Below are 21536 nucleotides of genomic sequence, written 5' to 3' on the forward strand. Positions count from 1 at the left end.
GTAAAGTTTTGCAACCCACAGAAAAGATGCCTTGCAAGCTGAAGCTCCTCATTTGCATATGAATAATCAATATGGTTCTAATGTTTCCTCCTATCTCACTATGTTTATGCCTAGCAGCGCATATCGCAAGTCAAATGAGCACGGATGGAGGAGTGGTTGGGGTGTTGGTAGAGCAGGGGTGGTGCCGGCCCCTCATTTCCCTCACATATTACTGAGGTCTGGATCACATTTGAAACACATGTTACTGCTCCAAGACTGTGTGCGGTTTGGCAGCTCCAGAGAGGAAGACACTGACAGGGGATTTAATGGGCAGGGGACTTGGATCGATTCACAGCCAGACAGACAAGCATCAAATAAAGGAAGACAGAGACACACCAACAAGCAAATAAAGAGACACGTTTAGGGCAGGAGGACAGCAAGCCAAGCAGCCAGTGGCAAAGACCGAAGGGTAGGCACAAATAACAAATACAGCCATACTGACCTTTCATAAGACCTCCCCAGCTCCAGCCCAGATCTTGAGGGAGAGGAACTAAGTGTGTGGCTGTAGTCCTCCACCTCAGGGCCTTTTACACAGACAGACCACAGTAGGATGTGGAGAAGTGCAGACTGATAGAGAGGGGAAGTTATACATAAGGCATCGCTACCATTCCATGAAACAGCTGGCCCCATGTGCTACGGAGAAGTCTGAGGTCCAGACTGGAGTAGCCTTTATTGGAGGTGGAACTACTAGGAGGAGCAGGAGAAAGAGATGAATGAGAGTCTGAACACGGAGGAGTGTCCACAGATCATCTAGCAAGAGGCCCTGAAACACAGGCCCTGAAAGAATTTGGACCAACTGGGAAAAGTCTGCTAATAAGGCTTACAAGACGTCTTCAAGGGAATCCTGACTTTGGTTTTTCCCAGGCAGTTCTCGGCTTTTTACTGCTGGTAGACTACTTGCTTAACAGGACACCTCGGGATCTGCATCAAAGCTTCAGCAATACGAGGCGCATGTTTTAGAGCCTCTCAAGCCCGCTCCATTTGGCTCGGGGGTGTCTAGGTCGCTGTGACAGGTTGCATCTGGCTCAGACACACACGCACATACTCCTGTGTGCCTGGGAGTTCAGGAGTTTGTGTGTGTGTCATATACCCACATTGAGAGGATTGAGAGTGTGTGGTCTGAGGTGCTCAGCTGGTCTGGGAAACAGTGAGTCTACGGAGCGGCAGCCAGCTCTAAGTGGCTTTTAGCAGCAGTAAAAGGAGACAGGCTTCTTACCGCTGAGACCGAGCACTTTTCTCAAAGAAACTGCAGAGCCAAGGGCTGGTGATGAAGATAAAACAGACCGTGTGCAGAGTGTCCTGTTTGGTAACTCTGGTGGTGGAGCTGAGCTGGCTGAAAATGGGCCACAGCATGCACAGACAAGAGGAGAGTAGGGTGAGTGAGGATATTAACCATTCTGCTTTGAAATGCAGCTTCTACCTAGTGCATGTGAACGTTGCCACTCACTAAGTAGCTTGCAGTGGCAAGGTTTTCCCCCGGCGCTATTTTCATTTATTATCTAACATTACTCAAAGAGAAGAAATCAGTGCAGTGTATTGTTACAAGGTCCTTGTGCATGTGTTAAAAAAAAATCTGTCTTTATTTCACTCTTCATTGCGGTTTAAGTCTGTGATACTTCTTCCACTCTTTATGTCATAAATCTCACACTTGACCAGTTAAAGGCCCAATACGCTCAAACACACACTCTGTGCTGTTCTGGGTAATGAAAATTGACAGTGATCATGTGTGTGTAATCTTGTGGTTTTTCTTATGTCTCCATATTAAATGACAGAGGAAACACACATGACAAGTAGCAGAATGTGTATTCTGTATTAGTGTGCGGTGTGCATTAGAGTCATTGGTTTTCCCTTTTACCCATTCATTATTTAATCCATTTTTCTCTGTTCCATTCTCCATTTCCTCTATATATCACTGTTTTTCCTCCTTTACAAATCCTGTCATCCCTCTCTCCATCTCTCCCTCACTCTCTCTGTTTCTCATTAGCGGGTCTATTCCCTGGTAGAAGTTGCTGAGGGGAAACCTCCCTATTTTCTGTTGTTTCTCTGATTTAAGTTGAAGCAGTCAGCCAGCCAACTTGCCCCACCCTCCTTTCCGCAACACATTGAACACATCAGAGTGCTCAGATCCTTACAGTTGTCTGGGGGAAGTAAAGCAAACACTGCGCAGACAAATGTAATATTCCATAACTGTCTCCTCTGCATTGTTTTCACCCCAGCTGTAGACTTCACCATTTATCCGGCTCGGGCTTTCCCACCTCAAAAATGAGCTTTAGAAGTCCTGAATATCTGAAACTCTCCCTTAGACAGATCACACCCTTGGCTGCTGTATGTTTAAAGTCTATTAAAGTGTACCAAGTTTTATATGGGAAAACAGAAACACACATTAAATATCTTCAACTGAAATGAGACAATTCACACAGGACACAGACAAACATCATTTTTGAAATGTTCAACAAGGGTTTGACCCAAAGCAGACAAATCTACTGTTTGAATAATCTGTATTCCTTGCGTGACAGGTGGTTTTTACCCCATCAGTTCACCCCAACACACAGCCCTTTTTCTTGTCTGCTGGGTTATGCCAAGGTTTTGTTGCATGTCATCCTTCTCTGTCCCGTTTTTACTGTCCCTCATCACTGTTTCTGTCTTCCATGCAGCGGGGGAAAGTCACAAAACACATTTTTCAAGTTCTGTATGTGCATTTCACTGTTTATAGTGCTATATATTTTACTTGAAGATGATTTGTGGAGTTTTTAGCCCCTACTAGTGTTAGCACTTGTCACATGCTTTTCAAGAAGAACACCTGCAAGTTCATTTAAGCCGTCAATCAAATGAAGGGCTGGTAGCTTCCTCTCCGCCGTGATGTAAGCATTATATTTCACTCCTACAGTGATGTTAGCCCCCGGACAGTATGTGAAATCCATGTATGACCTTCACAGCTGTTCAGGGAGTCTTACATTGACTCTTCTCTGTATGCAGTCTGCATATGGAGCAGAGTCTTGAGGCACTGGTATGGGCAGAATTAGAAAGTTTGGAGGCAGGAAAGGGACAGCACAGACCAGCCATAAGACAGATTTGCCAGACAGCTGTTGATAATTGAAGTCTAACTAATCAGTGTTACATCAGGCCTAGAGCGCCAAGTCATTCCTCACTTCAGAACACACACGCACACGTTTCAGCATCAGTGTTATGAGTTCAACACAGCATAACAGTTTGCTTGCTTTTGCTTAGATATAATCACAAATATTTGTCTGTAACAACAACAAGACCACGGAGGTTTCTTTGTTTCATTGGTGCATGCCCTCTGACTGTAAATAACCAGATAGGCCACCGAGGGGCACAGTGACTAGTGAACCTTTAGGATTTTATAGACCAAGTGTGGTGAGATGAAATTATTTTCAACATATATGCTGTACTTGTATGTTAAAGATAAAGTGAAACACTGAAGGATGAAGGTGTATTGACTGTGACCCCTCTAGGTAACGAGTCAGGAGAAGTGGGAGAGGGAGGTGAGGTCGGCCTCCAGTCTGGATGAGCTGCTGAGACTGACAGACTTTCCTGACTGGAAGCTGTGGAAGTGTCGCCTCAGACTGCAGCAACCAGGGGCTCAGACAGAGGCCCATTCCTCTCCCTCTTCCTCTTCGTCTTCCTCTCCCTCTATGTCTCCAGCAGGATCACACCGGTCCACGCGCTACGCTTCAGAATGGTACAGCCTGGATATACTTAAAGGTCAGACAAAATACATACATGACGTGCAAATCTGTGTGTGCAGTCTCTGTCTTGAGTCTTAAAGGAATACTTTGGGCAAAATACCCTTTTTGTGACTTAACCAGAGTGAGACAAGATGTTCAGTACCATTTTCACCTCTGTACGTCCACTGGTTTGGTTCCTAAAAACTAAACCTTACAGTGTGTGTCTCCCATCTAGCCATAGATGAAGAGTGGCAGCGGACCCAGTGCATGCCGAGGGAAACCTGCATTGATGTGGCCAAGGAACTGGGCACCGACCCCTCAATGTTCTTCAAGCCGCCTTGCGTGTCTGTCCACAGGTTTGTTTAACATCAGACCAGATTCAGATTCAACACCACCAAACCACGACCTATGGCCAAGTTACTCCATCTTATATTAAAGCCACCAAAACTTCCCGGCAGACATTTTGATGTTCAATAGATTTTTAATCAGCCTGTACAAATGCAGAAAACTTGTATAGTGGCAGAATCAAAGTTAAATTAATTCTGTGGTCAAAGATAACAGCAACCAGGAGTTGGGCTAGGATAGGGAGAAAAAGGTGAATACTTTACTACACAAGAGGTGACCCTTCAGAAAGGTGAAGTGATACTTTATTAAATAAGATGCAAGATAGAGAGGCAGTGTTGCATTTTATCTGAGGGGCTATGACTCCTAGTAGTACCTGAGCTTCCTGTGATGAAGACCATATGGTCAAAATGCATTGACTCTGAGCCATGATAGAATTTTTATAAGAAAGCATTAAGTTTCTCCCCTCCTTGTTTGATTTTGAGCGCTTTATCTATTGTGGATACAGCTCAAGAATTGACTTTCCTCATCTCATTAGAGCGAGTATCTCTGTTGTCTCATACAGATCTGGTTGCTTTTTCCAAATAGCACCAATAAATCCAAGGACTTCACTTTTTTCTTGCCCCAGCAAAAAAAAAAAAAAAAGCTTTTGTCAATTTCCTATGCTATTTTAGTATAAATTTTCATTGAAGTTCTGCACATCGCAATTCATCTAATGCTTAATCAGCTGAAACTGATTATAACAAGAACTTAGTCAGCTTTTCTTTTTTTTTTTTTTTTTGTCAGTATAAAAAATAATTAAATATGGGTCAACCAACCCTGAATTATTTGTTTAAGATATAGAGAAAATTGATTTAGGCTATTTTTTTCTTCAACTTTACTCTCTTTTATAACAACAAGAGCAATTTTGGACTCAAGTAGACAAAGGTTCTGTGCTGCTCGACTTGCAGTGTTCTTTACTCCCTTGTTTGTCATCTTGTGTTGACTGGTACATACTGATTTGATTTCTTTTGGTCCCGTTATATGATTATATAATATAAGAATTGTATGCCCACCTATAGGTGCAATGGCTGCTGCAATCAGGAGGGTGTCACCTGCAAAAACACAAGCACCACATATGTCAATAAAACTGTGAGTGTCCAAATCTTATTTCAGATTGATATTTTATTTTTGTATGAAACCCCATTTGAAGTTTTTTTTTTTTTTTTTTTTTTTTTTTAAATATTGGATGTTAAACTGTCCAAACCACACAAAAGTTGATCAAGGGATTCTCCAGGAAGAGACACAGAAAATATTGAGGTTTCAGAAAACTGAACAGAAACTGAACAGTGTGTGTGTGTGTGTATGTGTGTGTGTGTGTGTGTGTGTGTGTGTGTGTGTGGGTGGGTGTGGGTGGGTGTGTGTGGGTGTGTGTGGGTGTGTGACTGTATGCACTCCAGCTCCTGAGTGTAGTTCCATCCAAGTTTAGACCGGAGCCCGTGCTGATAAAAGTAGCTAATCACACAGAGTGCAGGTGCATGGAGCCCGCCATAATCAGACGCAATGCCCGGCCTCATGGCAGGACGTGGTGAGTCCAAAGTCTCAGCTCGTTGTATTTCTCAGGTGAAGTCGCTCTGCTGTCATTTTCATTATACACTGTTCCATTCTAATCTGCTTGCTTCATTGACAGCTGCTCGTCCATGTGCCAGCTGTCGGAGGTCGAGGACTCCAGGAGACTCTGTGCCAGTGGGCTGATCTGGGATTGCATGTCAGAGAGATGCATTCCCTACCCCTCCAGTAAACCAGGTGTGTACTACAGTGTGTGTGTGTGTTTGTGTGAAAGTACCTTGGACAGAGGAAGACGATGTCTCCTACAATATTTATTCCTGCAACATTTCGCCATGATTGTGTCCTGAACCTTTACCCAACTTGGACTTGATGTGCACACCATTGTTTCATTTCTACAAAGTACCTTGGAGGGCCTGCCTGTCGTGTGCACCATCTTTGACTGGACCTAGAATCTCATGAACACATTAAAAGTCATGAGGAAACCACGTTTCAGTATTGTCTTGCTGGTGCAACTTTACAATAAGACTACCATTATAAAAGGTTTATGAATGGTTTATAATTAAGTTAATTATGTTGTAAATACTTTATAAATCATTAATAAACGGTTTTCATCATCATCATTTATGCAGGCTCACTATTTGGCAAAATCCAGTTACTGCTGCATTGTATCTATTCTATTAAATCTCAGACCTAGTGCTAGTGGCTTAGATTACTTAATTTAATCTTAAATAGTGAGTTATAGTAATAGCAAATAGTAAGCTTTTGTCATTGTATGTAAAGTGTGTCAACGATGTATAAACCTAAATAATAACCTTTTGGCCCATTTGACCCATTTACTACAATTTACCCACATTTTACATTGCAACAAACCATTTTGCAAATCATGTACTAAATATTTCACAATGTATAATCAAAATTGGTTTGGTTGAAACAGCCAGTTGTCACCATTCATAAACCACAGAACTGATAATTGGCTGTGTAAAGCAAACGTTTCCCCAGGAACTATTTTCTGGCAGAGAGACTCTCCAGTTTCAGGACATCATAACACAACAGTGCTGCTGCTTTTAGGAAACTAATATGGACAACTTTATTACAGTGATGGAGTGCTGGTGTGAAGAAAGTTTGAAGTCTGAAAGTTCATTTTCATATCGTAGTGGAATGAATGGAAACCAAAGGCTGGATAAAAGGCAGGAAAATCGGAGTTGTAACATATGACTGCTTGCTTCAGGAAAAGATTAGAAGTACACACATTGTGTAGATATTAGGCTGAATATATAAAATCACTGTATGGTCCTTAAAAAGTGATTGAGTTGGACCAGAGCAAAGCCAGTGAGACCCATGTCGTTGTTGGTGAAACAGCTGAAATGCTTTCTGAATGATCTTGAGCCGTCACATCACTGTATGTGACAGTGATGTCTTGAAAACTGTTAGCTGCAGGTTTTATGTGACAATGGGTGGGGGGGTCAGGTGGAAGTGTCAAGGATGGAGTTCAATTCTCCTTTATTTTTCCTTGCTCAGAGTTAACACTCAGTTCATGGATGCCTGACTGTGAGATCGATGTGGAGCGCTGTAGCTGTTTGCCTCGACCCCAGCTGTCCCTCAACCCCAGACCTGTCTAACACTGTCCCCTCAACTCCACCATCTGTGCCAACAGGAGACAGCACTTTGACCACCGCTCCTGCAGGTGAGGTAGACTATGGAAATTCATCTAATATCCTCATGGAGGTTGTTTGTCTGGCAGCACAAGTTAAAACATAAAACATTATCAAAGCCACATCTGCTCAGAGACTAATGCCCCTTTTCCACTAGTACCTACTCAGCTCGACTCGGCTCGACTCTACTCGGTTTAAGAGCTTTTCCATTAGGTCGTAGTACCTGCTAGCAGGTCCCATTTTAGCACCTACTCAGCCGGGGTTCCAAGCGAGCTGAGTCGCGCTGAGTCGAGCTGAAAATGTGACGTAAACGCCGTGCAGGCAACTGATTGGACAGGGAGTGACGAGAGCGACTCCCGCACGAAAACAAAACCCGACATTTAAAAAAAAATAAAAAAAAAAACGGCAACAGCGGCCCTGCGCATTGATCGTCAGTGAAGTTGTCAAAGTCGGAAAATGGCAAGCAAACCGCTGCCGCGGTCAAATAAAGACGTGGAGACTTTTCTGTGCTTGGTGGCGGCCCAAAGAATCCACAGGGAGCTGGACGGTGCGCCGCCTTGCTAAGACGACTCCACCCACAGCGAGGGGCTACTCAACTGTAATGGAAAACCACCTAAACCGTGTCGAGGCGAGTAGAGTCGAGCTGAGTCGAGCCGAGTCGAGCCGAGTAGATACTAATGGAAAAGGGCCATAAGGAAATCAGGGAGAAAGGCCATATACCTGACTTAGTCCTACATATCACCAGTTACTATGGTACAGTATTCCATTATAATGGGTTTCATAATATAAAGAATATTATTTGACACACTGGAGATCTTATTTTCACATTATCAATATAGCTGTCAATAGTGATAACAGCACACAAAGACAAAGAAAAAAATACACATTCATAATTTAAGGCTTCAGTATGCATGTGCATTTAAGAGAAGTTCAAACTGTGTTTTAATAATATTCTAAAGGTTTCTGAGTGTCAAGCAAGAAAGAGCAACATTTTTCCACACTCAATATCCTGTCGAGATGATTTCTGCTGGTGGCCTTTGCCTCACCAAATCGTCACATTATACAGTACAAGAGTGCTTTCACTAAAAGATTTACCTAAAAAAAAATTAGATTGTCTGGTTAACATCTAAATAACACAACTTTTGCAAACTTACATGGAGACTAGGCTATTGTCTGTATGGTTCATGCAAATAAGGTTATTGTGAAAATGTCATTATACGTTTATTAAATGCTAGTGCTTTTGGAATAATGTGACTAGCTGCACTGAAGGAGTGGGCTCAATGGATTTAAAGGGAAAAAAGCCTGAGCAAATTATTTTCAGTTTCTAGAGCTGCCAGTGAGGTCCACCTCATCCACAGTGAAATCTAGTTTATTGTTTGCACAGTCATGCATATTTTATGCTGCTAAATGTCCTGTTTTTATTCACAGGTGCAAGTGACACAGCGCATGAGTCCAGTGTGGGAATATATTTCGACAATCTGCCTGAGAAGTATGGAAGCAGAGTAAAAAAAGACTCATAATTTATTTACAGTCTTATTTATGCCAATCACTTTAACTAATTAAAATCCTTCTTTATATTTTTTTTCCTGAGATGATAATAACTCACATGACCATGTTAATAGATTTTTTAACATGCTTACCTTATCAAATCAATGTGTAAAGTTTATGATTTGTACATTTGTCTTTTGTGCACTGAACAAACCTTTAGTTTATATTAAAAGAATGATATTTTTATAATTTGAATTTGTTATGCACATGTGGATTGTTGCCTGTCTGATTGTCATTTTGCCAGTATTGCCCTATTTGGCCAATCCTCTTACATTCATCTCCCAGTACTGTTATGCAAAATAATTAAAGATTCATAGGACACTCCTGCACATGGATCTCTGTTGTATGACGGTAAACTCGCCTCTAGAGGGCGCAAAACCCTGCTTTATTGCTACAAGGGCTGCCTCCTTTTCCACTATAAAAAAAAAAAGTGTCAATCAGTCATCAAGCAAGATAGTAATGATGCACAAAACAAGGAACATAACAGGTGAAAAAAGAAAATCCTGCTGTGCCTTATAAAGAGATGAAAAATTACAGCTGTCATCTTTTCAGGAACATTTTTTAAAAAGGAAACGATTTCAGTTTTGAAGTTTAAACAAATTGATCACTGATTGCTTGCTAGTTGAAAAAGAAGGCTGATGTATGGCGGGACACTTTTCTTCAAAACACAAACGGTAGCACTTGGCAGTTTTTGTTCCACTAGGATTCATGTAATAGTAATTGCTTGGAAAGCCATACTTTAGCTCTGTCTGCCAGCTAACGGGGTGTCATTTTTGCAAACACATGACCTTGCTTGAGATGCACAAGTAAGTGTGTGTGTGTGTGTGTGTGTGTGTGTGTGTGTGTGTGTGTGTGTGTGTGTGTGTGTGTGTGCGTGTGTGCGTGTGTGTGTGTTCTGCAGAGTACTTGGGCTTCCTGGAGAAAGCATAATTTTCTACAACAGTGTCTGAAGAGTCCCAGTTACTTGAAAAGTCAACAGAGCGCTTTCGGTGAGGACTGAAGTCGATGTATAATAGGGCCTCTCAACAAATAAAAAACGAGTGTTGATTGAGCATGTGGTTATTTTACTGTTGTTGCTAGGTGAGTGCATTGATTTCCACTGCGGGAGTGTCAGCGGTGGTGCCGCCTGTCAAAGTGGTCAACGTTCTCCTGTGCGCATCACAAATTGGCCCACCTCTCTCTGGTGGCTTCCTGCATTCAGATAGATTTTTCTAACCATTACAAAATGGCATAATGTCTTTGTGTCATCATGTCTCAGCAGTACAGTGTACACATTCATGAGTGTGTTAGTCCAGGCTCTCACTTAGGCTTTTTAACGTAAAAACAGTAATCTGTGGTTCACAGCTCTAATAACAGCTATATTGTGTCCTGGCTCCTCTGTCTCATCCTGCCCGTACAGAAGTCAGGTTGATAAGTGTCATCAGCAGGAAATGAGAAGCAGACGCTGCAGGTGGCACCATTTTACACCCCGGTGTCCTCACATGGCACAGATGAAGCTTTCAAGTCTCTCTCCTCGTCCTGTGTCTGACAAAGAGCTCAACCTGTCTCACATACATACTAAGAAAGTAATTAAAAGACAAGAAAGAGAATATGATGTGTTAAATATTTCAGGAAATAATGTCACCTCTATTTCAACAGTGCAAACTATCTTCTCGTTAAAGCCAGGATATCACCACAGGTCGGGTTGGGCTCATACAAAAAGCAAAACCCTTAAAAAGGATCACACCAGTGATTTTGAATGTCTGGCCCATTTACTACAACCCACACTGACCCACATTTTACATCTCAACAAATCATTTTGCAAATCATGTGGTGGTGTGAAAGATTTCACAACATATAATCAAAATCCCTTGATTTTCATATTTGAATTTTTGGTTGAAACCCCCACCTTAAAATAATAATAATAACAATAATAATAATAATAATAATAATAAAGGTATGTGCAAGGCAAACATTTCCCTCAGGGACTATTTTCTGTGAGAAGTCTGTCAGAGGTTTGTCTTTTCATTCAGTTCATATATTCATATGTCACATTCACTGCCATTCTCTCAAATGAACAAATTTAGTTCTGTCGTTTAGGAGTCATGGTTGGATCATTTTGATCTGTTCCCCATCCAAACAGATTTTACTCACATTCAGATTCACAAAATATAAAGATATTCTGGATTTGACCAGAGGATCATTTCACTTACTGAATTTGTGATACCCTGTCCTTTCCTAATGATTGAGTGTGATCATGTGACTGAGAGACAAACAAACAAGTAAAAGATTATGACACCCATTAGTCAAAATCGGGGCAGTAAAGAGTTCTATTTCAATAGAAATTCATGTTAGAAACATCAAAACAATTTATGTTAATTATAAAATCACACATTTCCGAGGAGGGGCTGACTGAAATAAATGTGAGCAGCTCAGTAAGATAAGGGCACAAGCCACTTGGATCGATACAGTACTTAGCGAACTGCTATGACTTATTTAGATGCAACAACATGGGCAACCCTGAGAAGGGGGCAAGGGAGGATAGGAAATGGCCTTTGTTTCTGTTTTTTTTTTTTTTTTCACTGTTTTGTTTCAGAGTGTTTTGAGTGAGCAGGATGCCAGGAATATTGTCTCAACAATCACAAATATATCTAATGACGTAAATAGGAATGAATGCAAAAAGACAAATATGTATTAAAGGAAGAGGAGGGGAAATCTGCTTTTTCTCTATCATACAGAGTCAGATGAGAAGATCAATACCACTTTTATTGCTGTGTGTCCGGCGCAAAGATCACAACGAGCTGCATGCTAACTGAGTGATGTCAGCTACATTTAGAACAATATTTGAAAATTGACCATTTATCCATTCAGCACCATCAGTAACCAGAGTGCTGCGTACAGATCAACGTAAAAATCATGCCCAGAGTTAGAAAAGCTTCAATCACCTAACATATTACTATATTAGATGTATATTATTATGCGGTGTTGCCATCCTGTGAAGTGCTAGACCCTCTCTCCACAACAAGAGAACAACATGCGTCAGGGCTGAGAGAGAAGGAGGAAAAAAAGTTCATGATAACAACCTAATCCCTTCTCTGCACTTTATTATGCCAACGCAACAGTACTGCCTCCTTCCTCAGGGCACACAAACACAAAGAGCAAAGAGTATGCATCAAATACTCCCATACAAAGGGAGCTGATTAGACAAATGGGTGCACTGCATAGAAATAGATATGCCAGGTTCATTCAAAACATTGCAGCAATACACAGAAATAGATGTGCTTGGTATGTGCTCTGTTGCTGCATAGTGTTTGACATAACTAAGGTCGGTGTAGCCGAAAAAGCAAACCTCTCATTCTTTTGTCTGTCATTCATGCTGTAAAAATATGTCAGACTTAAAATTCATTTGGATCCATCAGAATATTAGATACCAATTTACTGTTTCCCTAGAAAAGACCACATGGGACACAAATTAAATTCTGTGACGTTAATGTCTCACTATTCACTAGAGCGAATAGCATTAAAGAAAGTGGTGGAAGATGAAGGAAGATGAACAGTCTCTTTGCTACTGTGTCCTGTAAACCTGTGACTTCCCCCCTCTGCAGACACTGGTGTGCAAACATACTCACACAGTGGTGTCCATGGAAATAAATCTAATAAATAAATCGCATAATTCATAGAGTGCTACTCAAGGGCAAAAAGCAAACCAAAGAATTTTTAAAAAGAAGGCAAATGCATAAACAAAAATAAGACAGCCTTCCTGCAACAGAAAAAGGACAGACCAGAGAGACCAAAGACATCAGTATGACAAATCAAATATGTTGTCATGGAAAATCAAACTCCGGAGAAATAATTTGAGTGTACAGACCTCAGTTTTCAAAGTGGGCATCCATTATTTGGCTGTGCACATGGAAATGGCCGACTCGAACATTCTGTATGCTTTTTATTGAGACTATGACGTTTGCAAGTACATCTTCATCACTTTGACAGAAATTTTCAAATGAAAATACTGCACAGACCTGCAAACACATGCTGCAAATTTGGAAAATCAATCTATTGCATCAAAACTGATCAGATGATAAATATTCTCTGGTTTGCACGGTGGTTTCATTCCTGATATGTATTTACATTAATAATCAGTGCAATTAATTTCTCCTATTAGCACTTTTACCCTAAGCTGGGTAGCTGAGCCATGCTTCCTCTCAACCCAGCAACAGACAGACATCACAGCTTTACAACACAAAAACTGCCTTCTCTAGGTGGCAGCGCCATCTGCTGGGCATTTGAAGCTTGGCTGCATTAACACTGGTGGCTTACCTCATAACAATATAGTGAATCAGCCTTAAATTATAAATAAATCAACATTTTCTATGTTAGCGTAGGAGTTTCTAAAAGTTTCTTTTACACAAAAGTTTAAGTTTGCAAAAAGTAGCAAAAAGTAGGCCTTGAAAGTTTCACTTTAAATATATATTTACACAGTATAATTACAGTAAATGCAATTGAAACACCTGAACAACTGAATGAAGACATCTGCAAACAGCTTGCAGCAATAAATAGTGATAACATAAATCTTCTGAGTCTGAAAGTATCTTAACATACATAAGTACTGGGCCACCTACACATTACACCTACAGCAGCTTTTATGAAATCCCATTCTAAATCCATAGGCATTAATGCGGAGTTGGGCCCTCCTTTGCAGCTAGAACAGCTTCCACTCTTCTGGGAAGGCTTTCTACAAGATTGTAGACTCAAGTGTATCTGTGGGAATTTTTGCCCTTTCATCCAGAAGAGCATTTGTGAGGTCAGACACTGATGTTGGACCAGAGGGCCCGGCTCACAATCTCTGTTCTAGTTCATCCCAGAGACGTTGGATGGGGTTGAGGTCAGGGCTCTGTGTGGGCCAGTCAAGTTCTTCCACACCAAACTCACCCAACCATGCCTTTATGGACCTTGCTTTGTGCCCTGGGGCACAGTCACTGGAACAGAAAAAGACCTTCCACAAACTGCTCCCACAAAGCTGAAAGCAGAGAATTGTCCAAAATGTCCTGGTGAGCTGAAGCATTAAGATTTCCCTTCACTGGAACTAAGGGGTTGAGGCCGACCCCAGAAAAACAAGCCCATAGCGTTATCCCTCCTCCATTAAACTTTACAGTCGGCACAATGCAGTCAGGCAGGGAACGTTCTCCTGGCAGTCACCAAACCCAGGCGTCCATCAGACTGCCAGATAGAGAAGCGTGATTCCTCACTCCACAGAACATGTTTCCAGTGGCAGCGTGCTTTACACCGCTCCATCTGATGCTTGGCATTGTGCTTGGTGATGTAAGGCTTACGTGCGGCTGCTTGGCCATGGAAACCCATGCCATGAAGCTCCCGGTGTACAGTTTTTGTGTTGATGTTGACAGAGGAGGTTTGGAGCTCTGCAGTTACCGAGTCAGCAGAGCATTGGCCATTTTTACGCACTTTTACGACTGCATATAGTGCATATATATATATATATACACATATATGTATATATATGTGTGTGGCATAATTAGCATAACAACTGTCAAATACAGCTGGCTTAGTAACTGGTGTTGTCCTGTCTAGTCAGAAAAAAATAGTAACGCCTTCTCTTCAGGCTTGTGCTTCAACAGATGTTCAAGAGCCAACCAAATTGCAAACAAATATTGCATAATGTGATAAATATTTGCTTTGAAACTACATTGAGAACTAAAATTGAGTTAAGTTATTAATTGGTTCCAAATAATAACAAGCTGAAATTAAGCAAATACACTGGTTTTAAGGTTGACTGGGAAGCATTATGCAACACTAAACAAATCACAAATGCTAGGAGCTGAAATGCTTAGAGTGCCTCTATAAATGCTTCTATATGTAAGCAGTATTTCACAAACTGGTATCTGGAAAAAAAAAACATCTTGGTGGGTCTGCAAGCTTGGTCCAGGATCATGGATTATTAAAAGTAAACAACAGAAAGCCTGATAAATGACAAGAGCAGTGCACATGTTAACCAGTAAATGTCAAAAGCAGTTGTGACAAACGCTTGCTGTCACCCTATGTTTATAAAATCAGTGCTGGTTCAGTCACTGATGTTTGTATGAAATCATACGTGTGTCAGTGCTTTTATTTGCATTTTTAAAATAATGTTCTTTTCATTTGTTTTCTGTTACTTTTGCTCCTCAAATGAAATAGATGTTAATAAGCAATCCCTGATGACAGCCAAGACTTTGCCCTCAAACAGCAAGGAAAGATGACATGTTTAGTAGATGGTTGACACCTCGCAGGCACAAATTTGGCAAGGCCCTTATGCCATAATTAAACAAACACTGTCCAGAGTGAATTATATAGCCACTCTCCACACCCTGTGCATGATCCTTTGCCTCTATGAAACACCAAATTAGGAAGTCATGGTGTGATATGATGACTGTAAGTCTAGATTAGCTGTGTCAAGCGAAATTAGTGGCACAGAAACTATTTGGTGTATAAACAATCAACAGGACTCCACTGTGGCTTCCTCTAAGACTGCAGACACAGTCAAACTAGTTGGCACACAACCTCACTAACGCTACGCAAGATATGCCAGGTTCCGCGGTCAGATTGTCACCACAACTTAGTGAGTTCGTCCATGTCCCATCAACAACTTGTTTCCCCTCAGGAGATGCACACAGTTTAAGGACTGTACCCATACTGTGCGGCAAATGTTTTTTACTTTCCAAGGATGAAAGAATGATTTGAGTAGTCCTTTTTGGCTTTGGTTGAGGTTAGGGTTTGGCATAAATTGGTCATGGCTAAGACTAGAGAAAAGCTGAAAATGAATGCAAGACAGTTAGGTCATGACTTCACCATCCTAGGGGAGAAAAAAACATTGCATACTGTGCCTGCTCAATTATTACCAATTTTATTGAAAGACTAGGTCTACCACACCAGGTCTGCCTTTTTGACCAGGTCTCCATTGAAAAAGACACTCTTAATCTTAGTGGGACTATCATGGGAAAATAAGGTTTAAAAAATAAATGAATAAAAGCACTATGTTTGCTTTGCGGACCAACCCTTCTACTTTCATCCAAATCTATTCAGAACTTTTTGATATCTCTTGCTAAAAGACCAACATACAATTTAAAAAAAAAAAAAACATAAGCACAATACACACATGGAGTAGAAGTGTCCCTAGACAGACACTCTGAAGTTTTTCAAAATCATGTAGAAAGTGGCTCGTCAGCTGCTTCTGAGTGATGACTGCTCTAATGTTCATTTTTTTAGTCAATAGTCAGACGTTCACATGAATTGCACACTCCATTCACACATTGCGTTCCACATTTCGCTGGCTGCTTTACATTCATTGTTTATTCTTCACACAGTATACCTTTAACAATAACACACAGAGACAATGGAGAACAGGGAGCATATAAGAATATACCGCTCAGAAATACAATTCAGCAATACAGTTCAGGGGGGGTCAGTGTAACCAGCTGACATTTAAAGTACATACTGCACGTCTCTGAAGGTACAAGGTACAAGACATATCACGGTTATCATGCCATTTGACATTTAGAAATATTATACTCATGGAGTGCTTCATAAATAAACACAGTACAATGTCCATCAGTGTCATAAGACAAGGTGGTGTATTTGGAGCACTCTGATTGAGGTTTCATCTTGTTGTAAACAGTCTGTGTTTACACACAGCAAATAAATATAGGGATATTCATTTGCTCTGAATGCAACTTAGCAACTTATTTAACCTGGCACTGAGTCCTAAAAAATTACTTTAGGCCTACTTAAAAATTGTCCAAACATCTGTCGGTGGGGTGAGATCATTTCACTTGTAGCTGATGCAAAATGACTTGTTTAAAAAAGGTTAAGAGGGAGGAGTACCACCGGCTTGACACTTGTGATCTAACCCATTCTAAAGTTTGCCACTTTAAATTTGCCAGTCCTTTAATCTTTCTGCACTCTTGGCTCCTGCCAAACTCTGTGCCAATGCCAGAATCTGTAAGCTGGGCTGGCATCCTTATACGTAACGCGTTATGCATCCATTATTATTGCTCATAATCTGATGAATTATGAACTGTTCTTTCTATATCAAATAATGTGATGTGCAAATTTTACAACCATAATCCTTTGTTTGCATAATTTGATATAATTTGAGTCAAGAGCAAAAAGACTTAATAGAAATTTATTAGAAAATGCCATGAAATGTCTTGAGGATGCAAATCGGTATTACCAAAGTTACTTTTGAAGTTAAGAAGACCATTGCTAAAAATCAAATTACACTGTACGTACAAGTAAGCACATCACCAAAAGAGCAAAGGTTTGAATGGGTATGTGTTATTTAACGCTACACAATATAATAATGCATCATTTGAGGGGGGGGGGGGGGGGGGGGTAAATGTGTATATGCACACGTACACACACACACACACACACACACACACACACACACACACACACAGTGTCCAAATTTTCACTCATTCCCCTGCACACTTTCTTCCTGACAGACCTGCCTGCTGTTGATCATACTCAGACTAGCCACAGAGTGATGTGTGCTGCGAACAGTGGTCATGTGTGTGTTGTGACCCGCCGGGCTCTGCGACGAGTGTTTGAGGATCATGCGGCAGCAGCAACACAGCTGCTGGTTGAACTGCTTCTGGAAAGTCTTGCTCAGCAGATAGAGGGCAAAGGGGTTGATGCAGGAGTTGGTGAAGGCCAGGATACGAGCTAAAACGCTGCACACGAAGTGAACCAGCGAGGTGTCCACCTGGCAGGAGTGAGATATAGGGTGTGGGGAGATGAGAGAAAGCAGGTCTTTATGTGTGTAAAAGTTTATAAAAGAGAGAGAGACAGCATGAGAGAGAGGAACAAAATAAAGAGAGGAACAAAGACAGGTAGATCACAAACTAAAACATGTAGGTAGTCACAGGTAGTCAGAATATGAGAAGTAATAAGACACTCCAAAGACTGTACTGTTTTTGTTTTTTTGTTTTTTTTCTACCTGGGAGTAGTGATAGGAGCGGTATAAGTAGAGGACATGGCTGGGCAGCCAGCACACTGCAAATAGCCCAACAAACACCAGCACTGTCATGGCCAAACGTTTCCTCGATGCAGCCTGCTGGTTGTGCAAAGAGAAATGAAAGATCTTTGAAAAATGAAGGCAGGTGGTGGGTGATAAGATTCGTGTATAATAAAGAAATAAAAGTAAGTAGTAAAAATTTTTGTGACTGGCCTGTCGTCTGGCGTGCATGTTCCCCTCCACAGGTAAATCTGAGGCGCTCCTCATCAGGCTGCGGGCGATAAAGGTGTAGTACACAGAGATGACCAGCAGGGGGATGACATAGAAAATGAGGAGGAAAGCCATGGAGTGTATCTTGGGGTGTAGCTCTCCAGCATGGGGATAAGGAGCGCAGGTGACGAAGGTCTCATTAGTGGAGTTGATGCTGAAGGTGTGGAGGTCAGAGAAGACAGCCTCAGGGATGGCCAGGACCAGAGAAAAAAGCCAGATGAGCGCTGCTCGCAAGACGATGCTGGTAATGGTGCTGGATGTCTGGATGTCCAAGGGCTTCACAATGGCCCTGTATCTTTCACAGAAAAACAGAGGGAGGGAGACCAAACAAAACAGGCATTAGTACATAAAAGAAATAGACAGGACAGGAACAGAATGTATGAGAGAGAGAGAGACAGGGAATTTAATGTGTTGGTTTCCTCTGCAGCCTTGTTCTATTTATAGGGAAAATGCATCCTGAAAAACTTCAATTCTGCTAATATGCTATTGGTAAATGGCTGATGTACTTGGCATGTTTGAGCCTATTGTGTTGTTTGGTAGTGTATTCCCTTATTCCTTAACTGGCCAAATGTGAATCATGTCACATTAAAATATTTGCAACGCAGCGACATTTGACATAGATCATGTGAATTAAACATAACAGTGATTTGATCTTAAATAATCAATCATTTTAGCTTTTAAACATCATTTTGCGGCCCCATGGATCTGTCTATGTAAAAACCTGCACTACAATTTCTGTACCAGTGCTTTGCATCTCTCAGTGTGGTGACATCTGCTGATACTCTTTATACTCATCTGGTGATTTAACACACATATATGAGCTAAACAGTGAGGACTCCAACTGTTCTCAATTTTATTTAATTGTATAACGTGTGCACTTTTACATGTTTTACATACATAGTCCTCTTATTTTTGACATAATCCATATGACGTATCTGTTCTATTGAGACAAATCCAACTGGATCATATGTGCAATTACATCATGTTGTGAAATAGTACACTGACTAACTTTGAATGATGTTTGCACAGTGACAGATTTTGAAGCAAGGTATTTCCCACAGTCCTCCTTAATTTAAGTGCTGTGTTCATATGAACTAATCTCATGTTTATTCTAATTTTCAGTCTAACAATATAATTCATTATATAAAATGTATATGCCAAATAATTATGTCATTTGTGTGAGGATAATATAAATTTGGTGGCATAGGATTCCTAAGAACTGTGTGTGCATTACTATCTGTCCTAAATTCAAGTGATAGAGGTATGAGAACATATAGCAAAATATGCACCAGACCTCAGCTTACTTCAAAGTGTATCTCTCACCACCTCTTGTATTTGGAGCTCCTGATCATGTAGGTCTAACATTGTCAATAATCTCACTTTTACTTTCTGTGCTGAAGCTGTTACTTTTGTGACATTGTGCATTGTGGCTCAAATACTCCAAATCTGCAGATATGAATCACAACATAAAGTGCAGCACAGGAGACCATTAGCAGCACCAAGAAACTTACATAAGCAGGTTCTATTACACACGCACGCGCGCGCGCACGTACTCACGCACGCAGGCGAGCACGTACGCGCTCAAGAACATTTTTGTTTCAGTACTGTACTTTGCCACTTCCCATCCATGTCAGGATACAAATTTTGTCAGATGCGCTATCAGTGAGTGAACAAAGATGAAAGGCTGACCTGGCTTCACCTTGTTGTGGCGCATTGTCTTCTAATTTCCAAATAAAAGAATCTAGTTTGAACTTTGCGCTCTTGTGCTTTTACAATTACATGGAGAAAGAAAGCTGCTGCTTCTTAACCCAGTAACGTTATGAGCACATCTTATATTCCTTCACTTTTTATTCCAGTAGATTTTTTCAGTCTTACTTCTACTTAAGTAAAATAACAGAAAAGTAACAACATAGCAATTTGTAAGAGGAACTCTCATGGGTGGTTAACGACAATGCATGCCGAACCAATATAAATTGTGAGCAGGCTATGGAGACAGGAGGAGCATTTACACTGTTTATCTAATCTATAGATTACTATATAGTTCTTGGAAGCGCAATGCGCAAACACTGCGAAGAAGTCGGTGTGAAATTTTACTGAAGCTCATGTCCCTACAGCTTTTGCCTAATGGTGATCGCATTCAACAATAAATCACCAGTGCTTTTATCATTTTGAACATCATTCCAACCAGGCCGTGGGGTTTCCATAATTTACGGGAGGAATCAATTCACTAAACTTTAAAATCATTATTTCATTGACAAGTACAAGACCAGCCCCGTCGGGGATTAAGACAACAACATGTGCGGCCTACCTGTCAGCGGACAGAGCCGTGAGGGTGAACACAGACACTCCGACCGAGGTGAGCTGAATGAAGGGGATGACTTTACAGCCCACCCTGCCGAACAGCCACTCCTCTGTCAGGTAGCGGCTGGCATCCACCGGGGCGCAGGTCACCAGGAGTAAAACGTCCCCCAGCGCAAGGCTCGACATGAACAGGTTCGGGACATTACGGATGGATTTCGCAGAACAAAACGTCTTGATGAGGGTGATGTTGCCGATCAGCCCCAAGGCACTGATGACAGTGTAAACGGAAGCGATGGTGACGCCGGTGTACCACATCGTCTGTGCGGAGCCGTGGAGACGCATCTGGGTACGAACCGTCTACTCCGTCTCCTCACGCGCCAGCCTCCTGGAGAGACATTGTCAGAAGTTGCTTTTGATGTCGAATATCAGCAAAAGATGAGAAAGCTCCTCTGGCTTTCAGTGGTGAAAACCATGTGTCACACTGAGCAGCGTGCCTCCACCTGGGAATCTGAGCCTGGGGCCACGCGCAGCGAAGCGCAAGTTCACGCGCGTCCATGAGTTGTTCACACCAGAAGCAGAACACCCTCCCTCTCTCTCTCTCTCTCTCTCTCTCACACACACACACACTCCCTCTCTCTCTGTTGTGTGTCTGTCTCTCACTGTCCTCCCCTTTCCCCTCTCTTTTTAGACACAACTGTCATGATTAATTAATTATTTAATTAAACAAGTAATTTCATGGCTGCATCTGCATGGTCGTCATGGTCAGTTTCAGTTATTGTGGCTCTGGAAATGATGCTGTTTTACCTCTGACAGAAAACAACATGTTCTCAGTGGAGATGGACGCAACTGGAAGAGAGACGCTATCAGTAAGGAAAGCATGCAGACTATTTTCTAATGTATTCTGAACAGGCCATGAGGTCACCACATCTCATGTGATTATTGCCCTGGAGTAAAGGGCTGAATGGATGGATGGATGGATGATGGCCTGACTGACAAACACAGCCTCCCTCGCCTTCCAGTGGGGGATAAGTGGTTGAGCTAAGCACACAAGAGAGTGTGTTCAGTTTCTCTGAGAACATTAACATTGGTCAGGAACCTGATAAAAACTTCATCTAAACTGATGTCTGTATTGTACATTCTGACAGAATTGTTGATTTGCTT

The 21536-nt window shown here is 41.5% G+C and overlaps 2 protein-coding genes across 2 annotated transcripts; one reads left to right on the forward strand and one right to left on the reverse strand.

Annotated features, from left to right (window-relative positions):
* The first annotated feature begins 43 nt into the window (after nt 1-43).
* vegfd (vascular endothelial growth factor D) lies at nt 44-9051 on the forward strand. The gene is made up of 8 exons (XM_030047008.1): nt 44-1414; nt 3516-3765; nt 3964-4084; nt 5132-5201; nt 5510-5637; nt 5740-5855; nt 7137-7302; nt 8699-9051. The coding sequence occupies exons 1-7, from the start codon at nt 1307-1309 to the stop codon at nt 7235-7237; spliced, it is 894 nt and encodes a 297-aa protein (XP_029902868.1). The 5' UTR covers nt 44-1306; the 3' UTR covers nt 7238-7302; nt 8699-9051.
* Nucleotides 9052-17258: 8207 nt separating this feature from the next.
* Nucleotides 17259-20717, reverse strand: grpr (gastrin-releasing peptide receptor). Its single transcript, XM_030081962.1, has 4 exons — nt 20383-20717; nt 18018-18369; nt 17787-17900; nt 17259-17552 (listed from the first exon to the last, which is right to left on the reverse strand). The coding sequence occupies exons 1-4, from the start codon at nt 20715-20717 to the stop codon at nt 17259-17261; spliced, it is 1095 nt and encodes a 364-aa protein (XP_029937822.1).
* Between the last annotated feature and the right edge of the window lie 819 nt (nt 20718-21536).

This window comes from Myripristis murdjan, chromosome 3, assembly GCF_902150065.1.
Source record: "Myripristis murdjan chromosome 3, fMyrMur1.1, whole genome shotgun sequence".
Classification (NCBI taxonomy): Eukaryota; Metazoa; Chordata; class Actinopteri; order Holocentriformes; family Holocentridae; genus Myripristis; species Myripristis murdjan.

Bases quoted from the DNA above. Each gene is read 5' to 3' on its own strand.
- vegfd (XM_030047008.1), top strand. From the start codon at position 1,307: ATGAAGATAAAACAGACCGTGTGCAGAGTGTCCTGTTTGGTAACTCTG. The intron at 1,415-3,515 runs GTGAGTGAGGAT...TGACCCCTCTAG, and splicing joins ACAGACAAGAGGAGAGTAGG to GTAACGAGTCAGGAGAAGTG. The intron at 5,202-5,509 runs GTGAGTGTCCAA...TATGCACTCCAG, and splicing joins CCACATATGTCAATAAAACT to CTCCTGAGTGTAGTTCCATC.
- grpr (XM_030081962.1), bottom strand. From the start codon at position 20,717: ATGCGTCTCCACGGCTCCGCACAGACGATGTGGTACACCGGCGTCACC. The intron at 17,901-18,017 runs GCCAGTCACAAA...CACAACCAGCAG, and splicing joins ACATGCACGCCAGACGACAG to GCTGCATCGAGGAAACGTTT. The intron at 17,553-17,786 runs GTAGAAAAAAAA...CACTCCTGCCAG, and splicing joins GCTCCTATCACTACTCCCAG to GTGGACACCTCGCTGGTTCA.